The sequence below is a fragment of the Rhinoderma darwinii genome, chromosome 7 (genome assembly GCF_050947455.1).
Source record: "Rhinoderma darwinii isolate aRhiDar2 chromosome 7, aRhiDar2.hap1, whole genome shotgun sequence".
NCBI lineage: Eukaryota > Metazoa > Chordata > Amphibia > Anura > Rhinodermatidae > Rhinoderma > Rhinoderma darwinii.
Genome location: NC_134693.1, coordinates 7,140,231 through 7,154,030, shown reverse-complemented (window position 1 = coordinate 7,154,030; position 13,800 = coordinate 7,140,231). Strand labels below are relative to the sequence as shown.

The following is a 13,800-nucleotide window of genomic DNA, read 5'->3' as shown; positions in this document are numbered from 1 at the left end:
TCCAGAGACATTACATCATATGTGTGACTGATATCAGCCGCTCCTCTTATATCACTCCAGTACTATTATATCCTCCAGACATTACATCATATGTGTGACTGATATCAGCCGCTCCTCTTATATCACTCCAGTACTATTATATCCTCCAGACATTACATCATATGTGTGACTGATATCAGCCGCTCCTCTTATAACACTCCAGTACTATTATATCCTCCAGAGACATTACATCATATGTGTGACTGATATCAGCCGCTCCTCTTATATCACTCCAGTACTATTATATCCTCCAGAGACATTACATCATATGTGTGACTGATATCAGCCGCTCCTCTTATATCACTCCAGTACTATTATATCCTCCAGAGACATTACATCATATGTGACTGATATCAGCCGCTCCTCTTATAACACTCCAGTACTATTATATCCTCCAGAGACATTACATCATATGTGTGACTGATATCAGCCGCTCCTCTTATATCACTCCAGTACTATTATATCCTCCAGAGACATTACATCATATGTGTGACTGATATCAGCCGCTCCTCTTATATCACTCCAGTACTATTATATCCTCCAGAGACATTACATCATATGTGTGACTGATATCAGCCGCTCCTCTTATATCACTCCAGTACTATTATATCCTCCAGAGACATTACATCATATGTGACTGATATCAGCCGCTCCTCTTATAACACTCCAGTACTATTATATCCTCCAGAGACATTACATCATATGTGACTGATATCAGCCGCTCCTCTTATTACACTCCAGTACTATTATATCCTCCAGAGACATTACATCATATGTGTGACTGATATCAGCCGCTCCTCTTATAACACTCCAGTACTATTATATCCTCCAGAGACATTACATCATATATGTGACTGATATCAGCCGCTCCTCTTATAACACTCCAGTACTATTATATCCTCCAGAGACATTACATCATATGTGACTGATATCAGCCGCTCCTCTTATAACACTCCAGTACTATTATATCCTCCAGAGACATTACATCATGTGTGACTGATATCAGCCGCTCCTCTTATAACACTCCAGCACTATTATATCCTCCAGAGACATTACATCATATGTGTGACTGATATCAGCCGCTCCTCTTATATCACTCCAGCACTATTATATCCTTCAGAGACATTACATCATATATGTGACTGATATCAGCCGCTCCTCTTATAACACTCCAGTACTATTATATCCTCCAGAGACATTACATCATGTGTGACTGATATCAGCCGCTCCTCTTATAACACTCCAGCACTATTATATCCTCCAGAGACATTACATCATATGTGTGACTGATATCAGCCGCTCCTCTTATATCACTCCAGCACTATTATATCCTCCAGAGACATTACATCATATGTGACTGATATCAGCCGCTCCTCTTATATCACTCCAGCACTATTATATCCTCCAGAGACATTACATCATATGTGTGACTGATATCAGCCGCTCCTCTTATATCACTCCAGTACTATTATATCCCCCAGAGACATTACATCATATGTGACTGATATCAGCCGCTCCTCTTATAACACTCCAGTACTATTATATCCTCCAGAGACATTACATCATATGTGTGATTGATATCAGCCGCTCCTCTAACACTCCAGTACTATTATATCCTCCAGAGACATTACATCATATGTGTGACTGATATCAGCCGCTCCTCTTATAACACTCCAGTACTATTATATCCTCCAGAGACATTACATCATATGTGACTGATATCAGCCGCTCCTCTTATATCACTCCAGTACTATTATATCCTCCAGAGACATTACATCATATGTGTGACTGATATCAGCCGCTTCTCTTATATCACTCCAGCACTATTATATCCCCCAGAGACATTACATCATATGTGACTGATATCAGCCGCTCCTCTTATAACACTCCAGTACTATTATATCCTCCAGAGACATTACATCATATGTGTGATTGATATCAGCCGCTCCTCTAACACTCCAGTACTATTATATCCTCCAGAGACATTACATCATATGTGTGACTGATATCAGCCGCTCCTCTTATAACACTCCAGTACTATTATATCCTCCAGAGACATTACATCATATGTGACTGATATCAGCCGCTCCTCTTATATCACTCCAGTACTATTATATCCTCCAGAGACATTACATCATATGTGTGACTGATATCAGCCGCTTCTCTTATATCACTCCAGCACTATTATATCCTCCAGAGACATTACATCATATGTGTGACTGATATCAGCCGCTCCTCTTATATCACTCCAGTACTATTATATCCTCCAGAGACATTACATCATATGTGTGACTGATATCAGCCGCTTCTCTTATATCACTCCAGTACTATTATATCCTCCAGAGACATTACATCATATGTGTGACTGATATCAGTCGCTCCTCATATATCACTCCAGTACTATTATTTCCTCCAGAGACATTACATCATATGTGTGACTGATATCAGCCGCTCCTCTTATATCACTCCAGTACTATTATATCCTCCAGAGACATTACATCATATGTGACTGATATCAGCCGCTCCTCTTATATCACTCCAGCACTATTATATCCTCCAGAGACATTACATCATATGTGACTGATATCAGCCGCTCCTCTTATATCACTCCAGCACTATTATATCCTCCAGAGACATTACATCATATGTGACTGATATCAGCCGCTCCTCTTATATCACTCCAGTACTATTATATCCTCCAGAGACATTACATCATATGTGTGACTGATATCAGCCGCTTCTCTTATATCACTCCAGTACTATTATATCCTCCAGAGACATTACATCATATGTGACTGATATCAGTCGCTCCTCATATATCACTCCAGTACTATTATTTCCTCCAGAGACATTACATCATATGTGTGACTGATATCAGCCGCTCCTCTTATATCACTCCAGTACTATTATATCCTCCAGAGACATTACATCATATGTGACTGATATCAGCCGCTCCTCTTATATCACTCCAGCACTATTATATCCTCCAGAGACATTACATCATATGTGACTGATATCAGCCGCTCCTCTTATATCACTCCAGCACTATTATATCCTCCAGAGACATTACATCATATGTGACTGATATCAGCCGCTCCTCTTATATCACTCCAGTACTATTATATCCTCCAGAGACATTACATCATATGTGTGACTGATATCAGCCGCTTCTCTTATATCACTCCAGTACTATTATATCCTCCAGAGACATTACATCATATGTGACTGATATCAGCCGCTCCTCTTATATCACTCCAGCACTATTATTTCCTCCAGAGACATTACATCATATGTGACTGATATCAGCCGCTCCTCTTATATCACTCCAGTACTATTATATCCTCCAGAGACATTACATCATGTGTGACTGATATCAGCCGCTCCTCTTATATCACTCCAGTACTATTATATCCTCCAGAGACATTACATCATATGTGACTGATATCAGCCGCTCCACTTATATCACTCCAGTACTATTATATCCTCCAGAGACATTACATCATATGTGTGACTGATATCAGCCGCTCCTCTTATATCACTCCAGTACTATTATATCCTCCAGAGACATTACATCATGTGTGACTGATATCAGCCGCTCCTCTTATAACACTCCAGCACTATTATATCCTCCAGAGACATTACATCATATGTGTGACTGATATCAGCCGCTCCTCTTATATCACTCCAGTACTATTATATCCTCCAGACATTACATCATATGTGTGACTGATATCAGCCGCTCCTCTTATATCACTCCAGTACTATTATATCCTCCAGAGACATTACATCATATGTGACTGATATCAGCCGCTCCACTTATATCACTCCAGTACTATTATATCCTCCAGAGACATTACATCATATGTGTGACTGATATCAGCCGCTCCTCTTATATCACTCCAGTACTATTATATCCTCCAGAGACATTACATCATGTGTGACTGATATCAGCCGCTCCTCTTATATCACTCCAGTACTATTATATCCTCCAGAGACATTACATCATATGTGTGACTGATATCAGCCGCTCCTCTTATAACACTCCAGCACTATTATATCCTCCAGAGACATTACATCATATGTGTGACTGATATCAGCCGCTCCTCTTATATCACTCCAGTACTATTATATCCTCCAGACATTACATCATATGTGTGACTGATATCAGCCGCTCCTCTTATAACACTCCAGTACTATTATATCCTCCAGAGACATTACATCATATGTGTGACTGATATCAGCCGCTCCTCTTATATCACTCCAGCACTATTATATCCCCCAGAGACATTACATCATATGTGTGACTGATATCAGCCGCTCCTCTTATATCACTCCAGTACTATTATATCCTCCAGAGACATTACATCATATGTGACTGATATCAGCCGCTCCTCTTATAACACTCCAGCACTATTATATCCTCCAGAGACATTACATCATATGTGTGACTGATATCAGCCGCTCCTCTTATATCACTCCAGTACTATTATATCCTCCAGAGACATTACATCATATGTGACTGATATCAGCCGCTCCTCTTATTACACTCCAGTACTATTATATCCTCCAGAGACATTACATCATATGTGTGACTGATATCAGCCGCTCCTCTTATAACACTCCAGCACTATTATATCCTCCAGAGACATTACATCATATGTGACTGATATCAGCCGCTCCTCTTATAACACTCCAGCACTATTATATCCTCCAGAGACATTACATCATATGTGACTGATATCAGCCGCTCCTCTTATAACACTCCAGCACTATAATAAGCTTTTGTAGTTGCCCTTTAATAATCACACAACAAATAAAGTTTATGCTGTTTTATCAGTTGTGACTTTCCTCCCGAGTCCCTCATTGTTCGGAGCGGAGCTTGTGTTTCTGTGTAGGAGTTTGGGGTTTTGGTTCTATGATTATGCTGTCATTCCAGAGTAATATGTGTGTTTTTTTTATTATAAGTGCTGATCGCTGACGTTCTGCTTTCTTTGTTGGTCTTCTCTGGGCAGGACTGTCAGATTCTGATGAAAACTGCAAAAGGTTTATGGAGAGATGTATGCCGGAGGCTTTCAAGAAGGTAAAATGGATAACGTTGAATCTTCAGATCCCTTCAGTTCTTCCACGGTTGCAGCTTGAAGCTCTTGGGATTTAAGTCATCAGTTTTGTGTCCTGCCGTATGTGATGTCATCACTCTATAGGATCAGTATCTGATCATCCAGAAAGTCTGATAACCCGGTGCCTGTTTCCAGCTCCGTCCTGCTGCATAATGTGACATTTCACAAGACCCTGGGGTGCAACTAGCGCTTCGTCTATATGTGGCATTACACAGAGCCCATTGAATTTAATAAAGGACCGCGGTCACACTAAGGCTCCTCTTACACGGCCCAACATGGGCCGTGTAAATGAGCGCCAATCAACGAGACAGCTCATTGATCGGCACTCATTTGCTCCATTCACAAGGAGCTATGTATAGGGACAACACTCGTTACTAGGGTCGCTGGTCCCCCATACATGTCTATAATGCCGGCAGCGCATCGTTTACACAGGGAGTTGTGCTGCCGACTATATTTTCCGCTGCATAGACGATGCGGTCAGCCGATGAACGAGGGTTTGTTCGTTCCTTCGTCGGCTGATCGTTGAACGTTTGTTTGCCCAGTAATTTTTTGCAGTGGACCTCACCCTACGGCATCCACAGGACTTATGGATCGGGGTTGTACTTTATGGACCGCCCTTTTGACCCCTTAATTCACCAGGACGTCCCGGTGCAGGGGGAGAAGTATGGAGCCCGTTCAAATCCATACGGTGTGGATGTCAGCTGTTATCACAGCTGACGCGCGGGACTAGCAGCCAGGAACAGCTATCGCTGCGGTCAGGGGCACAGAAACACGATCGGGGTGCCGATGGTTGTCATGGCAGCCCAGGGGCCTAATGAAGGCCCCCAGGTCTGCCTCTAAGTCCCTTCCAGTGCTTAACAGAAGTCGGTCAAAATGACAATATACTGCAATATTGCAGTGTATTGTACCAGCGATCTAACGATGGCTGGTTCAAGTCCCCTAGGGGACTAGTAGAATGTGTAAAAAAAATAGAAATAAAGTGTTTAGTACTGAAAAAAAATAAAAATATTAGGAGTAAAAAAAAAAAACCTTTTCCCATTTTTAACAAAATTGGTATCGCTGCGTCCGTAAAAGTTAAAATTATTTACCACGTAAAAAAAAAATTGCTGTTTTTTGGTCAACTTAGCTCTCAAATTTTGTTTTTATAAAAAGATGATCAAAAAATTGTATGCACCAAAAAATGGTACCAATAAAAACTACAGCTCGTGCCGCCAAAAATAAGCCCTCACACCGCTCAATCCACGGAAAAATAAAAGTGATCACTCTCAGAATGCGGTGAAACAAAACCAATTCATTTATTTTTTTGAACAAAAAGTTTTTGCTTTTTTAAAGTAGTAAAATATAAAAAAAATATATTAATTTGATATCACCGTAATCGTATTGTGCCACAGAATAAAGTTAAGTTGTCATTTTTACGGTAAGGTGAAAACTGTAAAAATGAAACCAAAAACAATTGAGAAATCACAGTTTTTCCCAATTCCAGCTCGCAAAGAATTATTATTTTTTTTTCAGTTTCCCAGTCCATTATACGGTACTTTAAATGCTATCAATAGAAACTAAAACTCCTCAAAAAAAACAAAAATCAATAAAAAAATGGCCGTGTCCTTAAGGGGTTACAGAATAAAAAAATACTTTTTTCTCCCTGTAGATGGCGCTTGTAATCTGACTTAGTCTGTGGCGCTGACTCTTCTGGTTTTGTTCCTTCCAGTTGCTGACGTCCAGCGCTGTCCACAAATGGGGCACCGAGATCCACGAGGGAATCTACAACATGTTGATGCTGTTGGTGGATCTAGTGGCGGAACGGATCAAGCAGGAACCTGTTCCCACCGGACTTCTGGGCGTTCTCACCATGGTAACTTGTCTAGATCTCCTCGCTGGATGTTGCCGCACGTTTCGGTGTCTGATCACCCGCTGGAATCCTCCAACCTTCATTAACGGTTCGGTTTTTGTGTTCCAGGCCTTTAACCCCGATAATGAATATCATTTCAAGAATCGGATGAAGATGTGTCAGAAGAACTGGACCGACGTCTTTGGAGAAGGAAACACTTACGCCGTTTCACCGGCCACAGCCCTGCAGAAGGTGCCGATATTTATCACTTAAAGGGTTATTCCCGACTTACACATTTATGGCATTTCTACAAAATATACCGTAAATGGCTGATGGATACCAGTCCCACCTCTGGTCCCCGGGGTCACATCTATCCATATGGAGAATGAATGGAGAGGTGACCATACGGCATTTTCCATTTATTTCTATTGGAGTTACAAAAACAGCCGTATCCCGTTACTTAGCTGTTTCCCTTTCTCCCATATAAGTGTATGAAGGGAGCGCACATGTATGGACACCTCTTTATTCGTTATTTACTTGTATTGGGGGCTTCCCCACCAAGCAGGACGTGGTCGAATCGTTCTGGGGAGAGGTGTGGGGGTCCCAGAGCTGAGACCTGTGGCCCGCCCTGGATTACCCCTTCTATATTGTCTTATGTAATTAGTAGACGTTCTCAAATTATTATTTATTTTTATAGGAACCGCACGGCTGGTTGGTGGACCTAGTGAACAGGGTAAGTGTTGGAGGAAGGGATCTTATATAACTAATACATGTAGAGTGCTTCTATCCAGGGACCCTATCCGCTCCCAGAATGAAGGACACTTGGTAAAAAGTTTCTGGCAGGGTAGTAATGGCAATGTGAGGGTGAGGGTTGGCCCTTTAAGGCAGGAAAATGATGCATTCTAGGAGTCCTCATTCATGTATAGAGGTTTTGGTGATTGTGCGTCTTGCTTCTCTTGTTTCTGCAGTTCGGAGAACTTGGAGGTTTAACAGCAATTCAGGCAAAACTGAACTCTGAAAACATAGAACTTGCGGTAAATATATTTGCTGGATTATATATATTCTCCTGATACATCATCGTTACATTGGTGAAGTCTGTGATCGGTAAAGGGCCATTGATTGACACCAGTCCCTGAGATTTCAGCTCTGTGACCGGTACATTGCAGCGTTACGTCCGTATTCATACACCTAAGAGAAACCCGCAGATTCCGCTTTCAGTCATATCTCACACATCATTAGTATCTACGGCAGCTGAAAGGGAAGTTCTCATTTCTCCTCTTTTACAATCTCTGCTTGCTGTCTGTGAAAACCCATCCTGCTACATTTTACCCACAAATCATACATTGCATCAGGGGACCATATAGAGACACGTTCTGTGCTCAGGACCCCTCTCTATTAGCTAGCGGGCCCATTGTGTCCTATATTACAGGGACCCCCACTCACTCTGGATTACAGTGCTGTCACCACTGTGCTTTTCTGGCAGTAAAGTCGGCAGTGATCAGCTCATTGGTCACCCCTGGACCGGGGCTGTCAAAGTCGACAACCCCTTTAAATTTTGCAGATGGAAACGAATGGGTTAGAAGTAAAAGCCCCCCAGTAAATTATACCCTCCCTCCTCTATCTATCTGGCTTCTAGTAATGTCTTATAGAAATGAGGCCAATTGTAGAGGTTCCTGTTGGGTAATTATTCGTAATGTCCCCGCTGCCGTATTCACACGCTGCCGGGGCCCTGCAATTACCTGTAGAACATGGCAGAGCCCCAGCGCAGGTGAAGAGCAGCAGGTGAGCCGTCAGTCACTCCGGAAAGAGGAGTTCAGTCAGATATTTAAGGAAGTGAATGGAATCCGTGAACTTCCTCTAATCCGGCATCTCATAGTCCAGAAAGTTTGATAATCCAGCACCTCCCGTCAGTGCCTAGTTCTGACAACACTTTGGCGCTCCCATTTATTTGTTTCAGGCCCTCCTGGATGCAGCTGTTGGATGAGGGGGGTGGTAGGACATAATGCACTTTACATCCGTAAAGCGACTGAAGTTTATTTCCGTTTTTCCCAACAGGAAGTGTCGGCATTGGTTCAACCTCTTGGCGTTTGTGCAGAATACCTCAATTCCTCTACTGTGCAGGTGAGACGTGGCTGGTAATCCAGAGAGGCCACCAATGAGGACGACTCGTGACGCCACTCGGGGTCTTGTTACGTCCCGTGTGTCCCACGCTCCCCCTTAGGTCAGGTTCGCCTGCTTGTGATGTTGTGAGATTAGATATGGAGGGTGCCAGGCTTGCTGGTTGGTGAACCGAAATCTCTCCTCTGTTATGGGTTCATCCAAACCTCTTTTTTTCCCCCGGTTTTGTCCCCATGTTACATCGTTCTCCTTCCGTGCTTTATTTGCATCATTTTCCGCTTCTCCAGATGCGGCCCGTAGTGTAAAGAATGAAGGTTTTTATTGTGGTTGCCCTGTCTAATAATCGGGGCCATGTATAAGGTGAGCGTAACCGCGGTGGACAATGGCCGCACGGTTTTGCCGACAATACCAGTGTTACCAGCAAATTCATGCAACCATTGGCCACCGCATGTGGCCGCAGGGTGAGTAATCATCCTTAACCCGTTAGTGACCGCCAATACGCCTTTTCACGGCGCTGCATCAGGATAAAGTAAACAGAGCAGGGAGGGTCAAATCTCCCTGCTCTCGGCTGCCAGAGGCAGCTGAGGGCTGGGGGCGTCCCTGCTCGACCAGGTGAGATCGATATTAGTATTGATCTCACCCGTTTAACCCTTCTGATGCGGTGCTCAATAGCGAGCACCGCATCTGAGTGGTTTTGGAGAGCGGGGGGGAGCTCCCTCTCATCCCACCGACACCCGGCGATAAGATCGCCGAGTGTCTGTGTCTCCCATGGCAGCCAGGGGCCTAATAAAGGCCTCCAGGTCTGCCTGTAGCGAATGCCTGCTAGATCATGCCGCAGGCGTGACCTAGCAGATGCCTGTCCGTGTTAAACGGACAGGCAGTAATACACTGCAATACAAAAGTATTGCAGTGTATTATAATAGCGATTGGAGAATCGCATATTATAGTCCCCTAGTGGGACTAGTAAAAAAAAAAAGTTTAATAAAGTTAATAAATAAAAAATTGAAAAAAAAAATGAAAACCCCACTTTTTCCCCTTACAAACTGCTTTAGTATTAAAAAACCAAAATAAAATAAAAAAAAGTTACACATATTTGGTATCGCCGCGTCCGTAACGACCCCCGACTATAAAGCTATTACATTACTTAACCCGCACGGTGAACGCCGTAAAAAATGAAATAAAAAAACGACGGAAAAATTGCTGTTTTATGTGAATCCTGACTTTAAAAAAATGTGATCAAAAAGTCGCATCTACTCCAAAATGGTACCAATAAAAACTGCAAGTCGTCCCGCAAAAAAAAAGCCCTCATACAACTGCATCGGCGAAAAAATAAAAACGTTACGGCTCTTCAAATACGGAGACTCAAAAACAAATAATTTTGAAAAAAAAGTGTTTTTACTGTGTAAGTAGTAAAACATACAAAAACGATACAAACTTGGTATCGCTGCAATCGTAACAACCCGCTGAATAAAGTTATTGTGTTATTTATACCACACGGTAAACGGTGTAGATTTAAGACGCAAAAAAGAGTGGTGACATTTCACATTTTTTTCTATCCCCCCCCCCCCCCAAAAAGTTAATAAAAGTTAATCAATAAATATGTACCTCAAAATGATGCTATTAAAAAAATACAACTTGTCCCGCAAAAAACAAGACCTTATACAGCGATGTCGACGCAAAAATAAAAGAGTTATAGCTCTTGGAATGCGACGATGGAAAAACGTAAAAAATAGCTTGGTCATTAAGGGGTTAATCTATGTTGTAATTGTGTTTGTGTATACACTATATGGCCAAAAGTATGTGGACGCCCCTCCAAATGATTGAGTGGAGGTGTTACATCCTCAGCTGTTCAGCAGGTGCATAAAATCTTATTTTGAAGTGAATCGTTTCTTCCCCGGTCAGTCAATGCTGGATCGAGTGATACACAAGATGATAAAGTATGTGCAGAACGTGGAAGAGAAGGATCTCAAGGACAAGGTAATGTTACTTACATCGTGATTGTTACTGCAGGGGGGTCTTACGTAAATAGAGTTTAGGCTCTGTTCACATCAGCGCTGGAGGCTGCAGATCCATCTTATTTGAGGGGACGAATATGCGTGCGGCGCTATTTTTCCTATTTAAAGGACAGAACCTGACAGACCCCTTTATAGGTCAGTTGGGTCGTACAACCGATCCGGGCAGAGCGTTGAGGCTTCTGTTATGAATGAAAGCCACAACACAAGTGTGAACAGAGCCCTAATCATCATTTCATAGTGAAAAGTTTAGCAATTTTCCCATATACTTTGCGTCTCCGTTTGCTGTTAGTGGATCCGAGGCTGAAGACCCAGTACACTAACCTAGAACTAACCTAGACCAGCTTGCACAGCTGCAGGATTGTTACAATGTATCACTGGATAACTGGCATCAGCCTGGAGTTCAGGACAAGGAGAACTGTTTGTGCTGCTGCAATATTCAGCTCGCAGGACATTTTACTACAATGATACTTTAACCCTTAGCTGCATGAGCAGGACTATGCTAGGCCGTTAAAGTGTTCGCATTCACTGACAACAAGCGGAGATTTTGAAAAAGATGAATTGAAACACACAGTATGTTTGAAAGATTTATCATTCAGCGGTTTCGAAACATTTATATAAAACTGGAAAACCCCTATAAATCTAGATCTCAGCGGAACCACTTAGGTAAGCACCATCTTTTCTGATTTTGGTGGATTGGGTGTGGAGATGTTCGCACTACTTCTAATTACTGGGACTGTAGTGCTCGTTCACACTCGGCGTCCGGTGTGGTTTTATACACGACGTCACGTAGCAATAATTATATGGGGACGTCCACATTTCTATTCGCACAGTTCATGCGAGGCCTGAACGATCGCCCTAGTTATGTAGTGATGCCTCCTCTTCGCTCATATGGTTGTATAACTGCAGAGATTTGCCATTCAGGGTTCTGAGAAAGCTGAGTGGTAATCCCTGTGGAAGCTGTAATGGCCTCCTTGATGGTTGAAATACCAGAAGAATAGTAGAGGATGATCCATGTCTTTATTTAGTGGGATATTTACTTATAGGGTTCATTGTCTAACATCATTGTGTGTCATGTCGTCCCCTGGCAGAGGCTGGTCAGTATCCCCGAGCTCCTCTCCGCCATTAAATTACTCTGCATGCGTTTCCAGCCCGACCTGGTGAACAATGTGGACGACCTCAGGCTGGACATCTTACTCCGGATGCTCAAATCTCCGCACTTCAGCGCAAAGATGAATTCTCTTAAAGAAGTAAGTGACCCCCTTCTACCGTACAGCCTTACCAATCAAGATTTAATTATTATCACGACTAGTTAAAGGGTTTTTCCCATAATTATTTATTATCTTTCCACAGCAGTGGTTCCCTACCGGCGTGCCGCGACGCTTCCTCCTGAACCGCTGGGGCCGTGCTCTTTCTTCTTCTCCTCCTCACAGCGCGAAGTGCATGTGAGGAGGAGGACATTTTTTTGCAGCCAACTTGTAGATATCACCCCCACCTCTGTTGGTGGCACCCCTAGCCCCCCCCCCCATCCTATACTTCGCGCCACCGCAGCTCCCCGAAGGAGCGGAATCCCCCTGTGGCCTGAGCGGAGTGCTTGATGTCTCTGTCCATATATATCTACATAGGGTCTATGTGGCACTATCTACATGGGGGCTGTGTGGCACTATCTACATGGGGGACTGTGTGGCACTATCTACATGGGGGACTGTGTGGCACTATCTACATGGGGGACTGTGTGGCACTATCTACATGGGGGCTGTGTGGCACTATCTACATGGGGGGCTGTGTGGCACTATCTACATGGGGGACTGTGTGGCACTATCTACATGGGGGACTGTGTGGCGCTATCTACATGGGGGACTGTGTGGCGCTATCTACATGGGGGGCTGTGTGGCGCTATCTACATGGGGGACTGTGTGGCGCTATCTACATGGGGGACTGTGTGGCGCTATCTACATGGGGGCTGTGTGGCGCTATCTACATGGGGGACTGTGTGGCGCTATCTACATGGGGGACTGTGTGGCGCTATCTACATGGGGGGCTGTGTGGCGCTATCTACATGGGGGACTGTGTGGCGCTATCTACATGGGGGACTGTGTGGCGCTATCTACATGGGGACTGTGTGGCGCTATCTACATGGGGACTGTGTGGCGCTATCTACATGGGGTCTGTGTGGCGCTATCTACATGGGGTCTGTGTGGCGCTATCTACATGGGGTCTGTGTGGCGCTATCTACATGGGGGTCTGTGTGGCGCTATCTACATGGGGGACGTGTGGCACTATCTACATGGGGGCTGTGTGGCACTATCTACATGGGGGACTGTGTGGCACTATCTACATGGGGGCTGTGTGGCACTATCTACATGGGGGCTGTGTGGCACTATCTACATGGGGGACGTGTGGCGCTATCTACATGGGGGGCTGTGTGGCGCTATCTACATGGGGGCTGTGTGGCCCTATCTACATGGGGGCTGTGTGGCCCTATCTACATGGGGGGCTGTGTGGCCCTATCTACATGGGGGGCTGTGTGGCCCTATCTACATGGAGGGCTGTGTGGCCCTATCTACATGGGGGGCTGTGTGGCCCTATCTACATGGGGGCTGTGTGGCCCTATCTACATGGGGGCTGTGTGGCCCTATCTACATGGGGGCTGTGTGGCCCTATCGACATGGGGGCTGTGTGGCCC

General features: G+C 44.0%; 1 protein-coding gene across 3 annotated transcripts in view; it reads left to right on the top strand.

The window, feature by feature from the left end:
- Positions 1 to 13,800, top strand: part of USP24 (ubiquitin specific peptidase 24) — a 101,413-nt gene that overhangs the window by 25,171 nt on the left and 62,442 nt on the right. For all 3 annotated transcript variants that reach the window (XM_075832678.1, XM_075832679.1, XM_075832677.1), the window contains exons 3-10: positions 5,052 to 5,119; positions 6,865 to 7,008; positions 7,114 to 7,236; positions 7,682 to 7,717; positions 7,953 to 8,018; positions 9,040 to 9,105; positions 11,005 to 11,079; positions 12,206 to 12,364. In XM_075832678.1, coding sequence (XP_075688793.1) covers positions 5,052 to 5,119; positions 6,865 to 7,008; positions 7,114 to 7,236; positions 7,682 to 7,717; positions 7,953 to 8,018; positions 9,040 to 9,105; positions 11,005 to 11,079; positions 12,206 to 12,364 — 737 coding nt within the window. The remainder of the gene's footprint in view (positions 1 to 5,051; positions 5,120 to 6,864; positions 7,009 to 7,113; positions 7,237 to 7,681; positions 7,718 to 7,952; positions 8,019 to 9,039; positions 9,106 to 11,004; positions 11,080 to 12,205; positions 12,365 to 13,800) is intronic.